Here is a 9,714-nt window from a genome sequence, read left to right as displayed (position 1 = left end):
GGTATGAGAGACTCTGTGAGTGTCGCGGGACACTCTCCAGTATAGCTCAATGGATTGCTGAGGTGCGCAAACCGTCACACCACGGTAAGGTCCAGTCTCTTCGTGACGGCCAGTCTCTTCGTGACGGTGATATCCGCATATGTGCCGATTTCTTAACCGGTCTAAATGCCGCTCTTCAGCAGCACCACTATCCACTACCAGTGCCCGACGATCTAGTCACTGTTTTGAACGGCGGAAAGTTCTTCGTCAAAATCGACCTTGCTGAAGCGTACCTTCAAGTTGAAGTAGCATCAGAATCAAGCCTACTGTTGAAAATCAACACACCGCGGACTGTATCAATACACCCATCTCCCGTTTGGCGTTAAAACAGCTCCAGCAATTTTCCAGGAGTTGATGGATACCACCCTTTCTAGCGTTCCGGGTGTGGTCACATACCTCAACAACGTGCTGATCGTTGCTGTTTCACCCGAAGATATTTTTGATCGGATCAATGTCGTCTTGCTGCGCATTCAGGACACTGCTCTCCGACTCCGTCCTGAGAAGTTTCAATTCTTCTTGACAAAAGTGAAATATCTTTGTTTCACCTTCGACGCCCCTGGTTGTCATCCTGACCCGGAGAACGTTTCAGCTATGCAGGAGATGCCATCTCCTAAGGATGTCCATTCATTGCATTCCTTTCTGGGGTTCATCAGCTATTATTCGGCACTCTTACCTTTGCTACATTACATTCGATCTCCACTAAATCAGTTGCTTGGAAAGGATGTTCCTTGCCGTTGGTAAGAAGAATTCGAAAAAACATTCTGGGGGCTAAAGGCGATGCTCAGTTCCGAACTGCTACTAACCCACTGGGGCCCAAAGCTAATGATCTTCGTAGCAGATGATGTCTCTACTTTTGGAGTCGGTGCCGTCGTTCTGCACGGCCTCCCAGACGGATCGGAGGCCATCATGCAAGTGTCGAAATCACTATCGCCAGCAGAACAGCGTTATGGACAGATGGAGAAGCTTTGGCCTTAGTGTTTGCCGTCCGGCGTTTCCATAACTTGTTGTACGGTCGTCGTTTCACCCTACTTACCGATCATAAACCTTTGCTGCCTATTTTCGGTTCAAAAAGAGGTGTTCCCGCACATTCTGCCAACCGCCTTCAAAGATGGGTGCTTATACTGCTGGGATACGACTTTGATATTCAATATCGTCGCACCGCCGACTTCGGTCAGGCCGATGCATTAGCTCGCCTGATCAGCAATCAGCTAACTCACGGAGAGGATACGGTTATTGCGCAGGTTGCTTTCGAAGACGCAGCGGCCTCCAGTTGGTTCAGTCTGTTCGTGACAGTGACAGCGGTACAACAAGTTACCATGGCTGATCCGACGCTTCAGAAGACGATCCAGTTTGTGAAGTCTCGATGGCCTTCGAACCTCACAGATGATTGCTTTCGACAGCTCCTTCAACGCCAACATGCATTGTCAGCCGTAAACAATTGCTTAATTTTTGGAGATCGCGCCGTGATTCCTCAATCTTTAGGCCATCGAGTCACCCGTCATTTCCATTCTGGGCATTCTGCATAAAATCAATAGCCCGCAGTTACGCTTACTGGCCACACATGGACCAGCACATCACTAATTTTGCAAACGCTCCCGATTCCAACAAGATGCCAAGAATCCGCCAAATCAATCATCGGTCCCCTGGCCTCGACCTGAGAAGCCTTGGTCTGGAGTCCACATTGATTGCGCAGGACCAGTACGTGGTACTTCCTATTTGATTTTGATTGACGCTTTTTCCAACTGGCCAGGAATCATTCCGGTGTCCTCTCCAACAACATCTAGTACAATGCGTGTGTTATGCAACATTTTCAGCCAGCTTGGTTTACCTAACAAACCTGTGTAAAATAATGCCAGATGACACCTTGGATTGCGTCACCGTTGAGAGCAATACATCAGTAATATACACTGGTGCTTAATTAACACACACGAGGGAAGAAGGCCTTTGAGGGGCGAGACGGCTTAGTGGTTAGAGTACGAATTTACTGACCGGAAAGAGCATGGTTAAAACCCGACCTCTTCCTCTCGACTTCCTGTCTAGGCTTTGGAAACCTGGCAATATTCCAGCCCTCGTGCTTCTTTCGGGTAGCATGGCAGCTTAGCACCAAAAGGGATGAATGCAACTGCTCCGCTTCGATACACGTAATGCTGGCGGAAAACGTGATAACCAAGGCCGTAGGATCGCATCATTGGAGGCGATTTCCGTACTCCAGAACGAACTCCAGATACGTTAATTCTTAAGCTCACAAACCGAGCATCAAAATGCAGTGGTTCCAGCTGGTACAGCTTCGTTCAACGAGGATAAAAAATAATAACGGAATGAGGGCCACACGTTGGAGGCGATGGACCAATTTATGCATGGACGACAAATGGTTGTTTGTCAGGTCTGAGAAGGAGCGTGGCTATGCAGTGAAGGCTATGGCTTTGATTCAAGGCCACCATTGGTCGCGTCACAAAGACAAAACTGTTCAGATCACTAACAACTGGTTTGCTTGTCCCAGTTTCCATCCGCGGAGAGGGCAGTTACAAACTTGACTCAGTTGACTGGTAATGGCTTTCGTGCTTCTTTGCCTGTGTTACGGAACGGAAATACACATTGACGGAAGAACAGAACATGGACTGAGCAATAGCTGCTTGCTGTCTGATATAGCGGAGTATGAACGTTCAAAACAACAATGTGGGACAGATGCCATGAATTCAAAAGGTGCATTTCGATTTACTTTACTGGGCCGAAGCTTGGATATGTCCGTTCAGATGTAACGCCCTTCCGGTGCCTAGCTGCCACGCTACACGAAGGAAGCATGAGGGCTGGAATACTGCCAGATCGCCCGAGCCTAGACAGGGCAAGTCGAGGAGCAGAGGTCGGGCTCGAGCCACGGACCTTCCGGTCAGTAAATTCGCGCTCTAATCACTTGAGTAATCTCGCCTACGTTTGTTCTGCTGTAACATCCCTTCAGTGTACGGCTGCCAAGCCACCCGGATGAATCATCAGGGCTGGGATACTGCCAGGGTGCCCAAGCTTAGACAGAAAAAGAAGGGTTGGGATCCCGCAAGTGACCATCCGGTCAATAAGTTCACCTATTAACCAACGAGTATTTCCGGCGTTATGCGACTCGTCCACTCCCTTAGCTTTACGTGTCTACTAGGCTCCACGGTAGGCACGAATGCTGTTTCATCTGACTTCTGATGAATCGTTCCAAGCTTAGCAGAAAAAGAAGGGTTGGGATCCCGCAAGTGACCATCCGGTCAATAAGTTCACCTATTAACCAACGAGTATTTCCGGCGTTATGCGACTCGTCCACTCCCGTAGCTTTACGTGTCTACTAGGCTCCACGATAGGCACGAATGCTGTTTCATCTGACTTCTGATAATTCGTTAAGCTGCAATATGTTCGCGACCGGCGAGCACATTTCTCCGACATTCAAGCCGCGTCACGGCTCCGTCTGATATCCGGTGCTTGAGCAAATCTGTTAGCGCAGCGCCATAAACACAACTCCCGGTACTGTAAGAGGTTGTGGTGGAACCGTTGTAGGGGGGTCAGCCGGTTTAATTTAGCGAGCTGCCAGCCTTCAAGCTGCTAAGTGAGTTGTTTGCTCCCTACACAGCCCTGGAAATGAGGAACGACTCCAGATAAGCACATGACCAAAATCCACATAAGTGGTCCAAAACGACATTCAATTATTGATCCTCGCAATTGGTAACCGGGGGTAATGTGGTCAGTTTGGGTGAATGACGGGAAAGCTGTTAGAGAATACAATGTGGCCAGATAACTTCGGTTACTTCGGAAGATATCCTTTTTAATAAAGTCCAACGGAGCCCTTCATGAACTCTTCATGGGTCTAACAACCAGTAAATCGAAAGTTTGTGGTAAAAGTTACATCCCAAAAACCAATTTCGATAACCATCTTCAAAATCTGAAAAATCCTAATCTACGCAACGCCAGATCGCTGTATAAACATACCGAATTAATGGCACTCCTCCGCCCGGCAAGAATTTCATTCTTGTGAGACTCCAGGACTTTCTGAGCTGCTTTTTCGGCAGCTATAACCGTCAACCCAACCAACAAAGAACATACCTCTGTAAGAAATAATACGCATGTATTCACCATCGTCGGCGTCCCAGACATCTTGGCTGTTTACTTGGAAAGCGGAAAATGCACTGGTTGAACTTTTTCCGTTCATGTAGGAAAGTTAATTCCCCTGTGATACGGATAATTATTGTGTCATAACCACATAAATAGAACACATCACAAGAGCATCGCAAAAATTCAAACAGTGCGCTTGCGACAAGTTCACTGGGTATGATGGGAGCCGTCGGTGAGCACGTCGTGAGTAGCACGTGGATAAAGTTAATTCAAATTGTGACCAGGCTGCTGCTCTCACGGTGGCTGAAATTAGATGGTATCTAGACAACAGATGCACTACCGTGTGTACAGGTTACGTGGAATTATCTACCAGAAAGCAGCCAACGTCTACCCCCGGGATGGAAGATGACGTCTGTTTCAACTACAGGAAATGATAGAGATGCGATGACTCCAAAAATCAGTCCCCTTAAGCCGTGTAGCTAGGGTGTGGATGCGATGAATCTTGGAAGTGTGGTGCAAAGGTATGTTTCCGCCGCGTATCTAACATATCAGGCGCAGTAGTAGCCTGACTTTCCTCTTCCCCAATTAGTGATGATTTCGCCATGGGTTGAGCCCCACACTACGATCGTATATAGCATAAGGACTGAGTTGGATTATCGGAGGATGTGTTTCGTCTTTCTTGAACGGTTTCGGATGATCAGAACGCTTTCACGATGACGTGCAGGTAAGGCTACTTAGTGGGAAATTGTGATTCTGTTGATTCTACATCGTTACACAGATCGATCTTTGCCGAGGCTTCCAAGTGTGGTTGTTCCAGGAGTGCCAAGACTGTCAATCTCCCTAGAGTTACTTAAGAATAAGGGCATGGCACCACTCACCATAAACTCAGGTTTGGCCCGGAAGCTCGACATCTCGAGGACTCTCATGGAAGCAACTTAATTTATTTCAACTGGGTCACAGACGCCGCGCTGACGTCTGCCCGATGTATATTACTTACGCACCAACTGCCGGACTAAGAAAATCCAGTTAAATGTGCACTCTGAGCTTGAAAGATTCCTAACACGTTTCCACCCTGTGTTAATAGACTCAACGGTGAAAAGCCTGTCTGGCGAACTCTGCCCAAGCAAAGCCTAGTTAGGTGTTGATTCATTTTTCCATTCCCAAGTTGTACAAAGCGATGCCCATTTTTGTTAGTCCGGTTTTGCGTCTGTAACACCTTTCTCGTTTTTGACCTGAGCGTAAACCGCTTTTTGAACTTGTCACCGCGCATGTCGTTTAAGCCAACACGTGGTTCCGCTGTCTTGTGTCGTAATGGAATTTGGGATCAGTCAGGAATTAGCAATTCCTCGACGAATGTATACCAACAAAGGTAGTCCCACTATTTAAGATCTGTATATTTTATCATTGTGTTATTATATCTATAGCACCGCATCTGTAGATAAGCCTCCAGTTTAAGGGTTTGATTTTTGACGTTTTTTGAGTAGCTCAACGTAGTTCAGCAGATTGTTGGAATTAATCTATGGCAAGCACAACGTCCCCGCCCTAAGGATCTGTGAGAAGAAGATCAAAGGTCGGTGGAAGCGTTTCCTCTGATACTGCAGCTTTCTGGACAAGCTCTATCGGTGTTGCTGCCTTTCTGCATCTTGAGAAATCAACTTGGTAGGGTGCTCGAAAATCGTTCAGAGGTTTTGGGCTAAGACAGGGCACTTCTGTCGAGACAATCAAAGTTAATGCGTGTGGGAAGCCAGGAGTCGTATCTTTCGGAATCCTGACATTGATCGATCACCTTGGATCCTCAGACCTGTAAACAGTCACATGAGCCTGGGTAGCAATAACTTCCGGCACACACTCCTCAGTGAAGGAAAAGACAGGACTTTCGGTGAATTCTCATCAACACGGCACAATCAGCAATAACCAAACGTGGTCATGCCAGACAACGAGAAGTATGCTACTACCGTCCTGCCAAGCTGGAATCGCTGATAAATGTGAAGTTCAGAAATTAGTCTTGCTGGCCCCAACGAGATTCCGTCGGTCACTCAAGGCTTTATCCAGCGCATATCACAAAACCTTGCCTAAAGCATTTGCTCTTACTATGAGGTTTGCCACCCAAATGCTCTGTCTTTTGACGGCTCATGCGTGAGCACCATATTCAAACCACGGCGAATCCACATCCCGAAAGGGCCATTGAAATTACTTGGTTGCAATTCTCCAAGCAGCCAATCGCGTCGCAGTTATTAGCTTTCCTCTAGAAACTATGTATGGACAAGCAGAAATATGAGACTTGACAACAGCCCCCTGGCCATATCTCCTTGCGTCTTGAGGAAACATTTGCAATTCATTTGCCACGCCCGATGAACATGTCAACTACCACCTGATCAGCAGCTATTATGCGAAGTATTCGACTGCGGCTTCTTTCCGTGGTCGCTTATTATAGAATACAACTATGAATGCACTAAATCAAATGTACCCACCTTCGTATTTATGTCCTAGGCGTTAGGCACCAGGCGATGGGACTCACTTTGACCAATTTATCACAAGTCTCTACCACGAATCAATGATTTTAACCTGTCATTGCCCCAAATATGCACTGTGACTAATTTTGCAATCGGCAAGACGTGAATATCATCAACGTTCTCGAAAGGGCCCTAGTGTTGTTCGTATGTCAGCATAAGTTAGCTGACGTGAAATAAAATGGTGAGTGCAAGCACAAGCAGCACAAAGAACCAATGGTTATTAAAGAAAACAACACAAAAGCCAGGCCTACCCTGTGGACCGCCTCTCGGCCAAGACACCGAGGAAGCTTGCTGGCCGCCAGGGTTAATTGCGTGTACCTCTCGAACACCTTCGCCACAGATGCCTCTTCCTTCAGGCTCGAAAATTCAGCGAACTCCCTCCAAAAAATATAACATTTAAGACCAGTATTCAACGTGCACGTCGACGGTGGAAACTTTATACACATTGCGGAAGGCACATAAGACGTCATTGTTGGCCTTCAAGAAAATCTCAGCTATTGAGGTGTAATTTCAGCGCGAAGTGGCCCCCAGTAAACTACGCGGTAGCTCACGCATACTTTTAGGCGTTTCCTTATTTTTTTAATGTAAACGAAAGTCGTCTCAATTTTGTGGGACCAAAGAATCATTGCGTTTCATCGGTGAGGGCGCTAGCCTCCTTACTTTCTCGAAGGAGTGTCGTTTACATAATATGATCTGTTGGTCTCTTTAGATAACCGACTTCATGAAGCATAAATGTTTCTTTTGCTGTACTTTTCATACGCCCGCTATTTCGTTTGCTTTTGCCCTCATTGCACATGTCAAGCAAAGATAACACCTTTGGACTGTGGGGTGAAACTCAAGCAAAGAACGTCTAGGGCCGCGTAATCATGGCCACTTGCTTGACAGACTGTAAATAGCTTTCGCGTTACGGAGTTTTGTACCAGCAGTCGTCATCATTCTAGTTAATACCACACCCAAAATGTTGCACAAAGCGCGGCGTCAGCTTTTTGGTGTCTCAATGACAAGGCGTAATCTCCAGTCACACAGGGCCGTTTGCTTTCTCAATTGCGCTGGTTAGTTAAGTGAGTAAACGCTCCCAGTCGTGCGTAAATTTGTTTGATTTGCATATGTAGGACGGTTAACTTTTTGGCGGAAAAAGCTGTTTTCGGTGGCTGAATTTCCTGTTCCACGTTCAACAGTCCGCTTGTTTACACAATGCCCGGGTTAAGGCTTTTGTACATCTAGTTTGTGGAAACAAGAGGTGGATGTAACCTCCCGTTATACGAACAACGGTGGGGCTACGTGTACGACAGCGTTCCCGGCAGCCTGTACATTTTGGCAAGTACTTAGTCTGGTGAATCAGTGTACAACTTGGGTGAGCTTAATCCTCGCACATTTCCTGCTTCACATCATGGCTACATAAACTAGGAAATGAGAGGCATGTGCCCCATAGATATGCGTTCAATATAGGCTTTAATTGTACCTGTTGCAAATGGTTTGCAAACCAACTCATCAAACATTCTGCGTTACCGTATTTATTCTGTTTTTAGGGGGCCCAATTAATTCTGTTTATGTCCCTATGTGAGCTGGAATCTATTTGTTTGGCTAAACGCTTACATCATACGACGCCCGAGCAGTAGCTGAAGCAGCCCGGCTTGACACGTGTTCTTGCGAACGTATCATCACGCTCTGGTTCGTAGGTTGCTTATTCTTCAGAAGCAAAATCAGAATGCCAACTGACAGGCGCACATGTTCACAATATTGTATTGAAGGCAATTTTTCTGATGGTTTAGTGAACAATTATATTTAGAATCGGCCTGTAAACAGTAAACATTTACTCCCTGAGCTTTTTGGTTTTCAGCCCAAAACTTATTATTCTCTAGAGTCGCACCGCTTACATAAAGTAGTCCGTCAGCGGTTAGTCATGATGAACAGGGGGCTTGAACTCCTGATAATTAAAATCTATTCCAGCCGTGGATATGCGCTGAAAGGTTTTAACAAGGACTCACCGTGATCTGTGATGAATTAGGATAAGAAAAATCCCAGGCTGTATACCGAAGTCCAATCATGAGTACATGGCTCCCCAACCTCCAATTTGATGGCGTTTGAAGCAACACTCGTTTGAAGGCTTGGAGTTTTATCCCGGTAAAACTGAAAAAAGTGACTAAAACATCTGGACAAGCATTTCATCGGGTCTTTGGGATACACAACCCTTCAGATTTAGCGCTAAATCCTTCAGAACTGTATATAACGATCTCTTCTATTGTCGTCTCTACCAAAAGCTTCCAACCCCATCTGATGGGCACGCGGCTACACTCGCATTCGACAAATTCGACCATTTTGGTGACAACACATCGCCGTGAAATCAGCAACTGCTCACCACTGCCGTGGATTATACCAGGCAGACACCGGCCGCTTCACCTACATCTCCACGGAGTCATGCGGAAATATCATTCCAATCCTCGGATTTGAGTCCGTTTCTTGCATCAAACTGTCATTTCAGGGTTTACCGGGGGGAAGCCCAGCACAGAAGCCCATCAGTGAGCCCTGTTTTTTATACACGATACTGCTCAAGATGAGCAAGAGGCTTCTATGATGTGAGGGAGTCTTTCGAGTGCGTGACGGTATTCGGGGCCCGGGAGGATTTGTACTGAAATGCCTACAAGATAACAATTTTCGAAATGCATTACTTTTGACCTCAGAGGTCAGGTAAGTACAAAGCAGCGCGCGTTTGACAGCATTCACCGTATGCCCAACTATCGGGTTCGGAACGGCGTACTGACTCGCTTGGGGGATAGTGAAATCTGACTAATTTTTTTGGCATCGGCACAAAACTTGCCGAAAACTAGCGTCCAGTTTCAGGTTTCTGGCCTTTTGTGTTTTCAGCCTACATCTTCAAATATGGGGACTGACATGAAACAATTTTCAGAATTTTAAGGGATGATGCAAAATATTTTATATGGCTACCTTGCTTCCACGTTTTGCTGAGTACCCACAGCTGACATCAGTCATACCTTTATTCTGACTGCATTAGTATAGTCGTAGGTTTATTTCTCGACTTGTGGTAAACAGGTTGGTTGAGGCATTATCGGCTGTTCAA

General features: G+C 46.4%; 2 protein-coding genes across 2 annotated transcripts in view; one reads left to right on the top strand and one right to left on the bottom strand.

Moving 5' to 3' along the window:
• Positions 1 to 4,320, bottom strand: part of T265_09770 (hypothetical protein) — a gene marked incomplete at both ends in the record, with an annotated part of 36,939 nt that extends 32,619 nt beyond the window's left edge. Inside the window, one exon of the mRNA XM_009175944.1 lies at positions 4,000 to 4,320. Within this exon, the coding sequence (XP_009174208.1) occupies positions 4,000 to 4,164 (165 nt within the window). The remainder of the gene's footprint in view (positions 1 to 3,999) is intronic.
• A 4,663-nt stretch (positions 4,321 to 8,983) lies between these two features.
• On the top strand, positions 8,984 to 9,422 carry T265_14952 (hypothetical protein; the record flags this gene model as incomplete). The annotated part of the gene is made up of 2 exons (XM_009175943.1): positions 8,984 to 9,154; positions 9,324 to 9,422. Coding segments are annotated over 2 exons (270 nt in total), but the record flags the coding sequence as incomplete, so codon positions are not given.
• Between the last annotated feature and the right edge of the window lie 292 nt (positions 9,423 to 9,714).

The sequence above is a fragment of the Opisthorchis viverrini genome (genome assembly GCF_000715545.1).
Source record: "Opisthorchis viverrini unplaced genomic scaffold opera_v5_300, whole genome shotgun sequence".
Classification (NCBI taxonomy): Eukaryota; Metazoa; Platyhelminthes; class Trematoda; order Opisthorchiida; family Opisthorchiidae; genus Opisthorchis; species Opisthorchis viverrini.
This window is presented reverse-complemented; position numbering and strand designations above follow the sequence as displayed.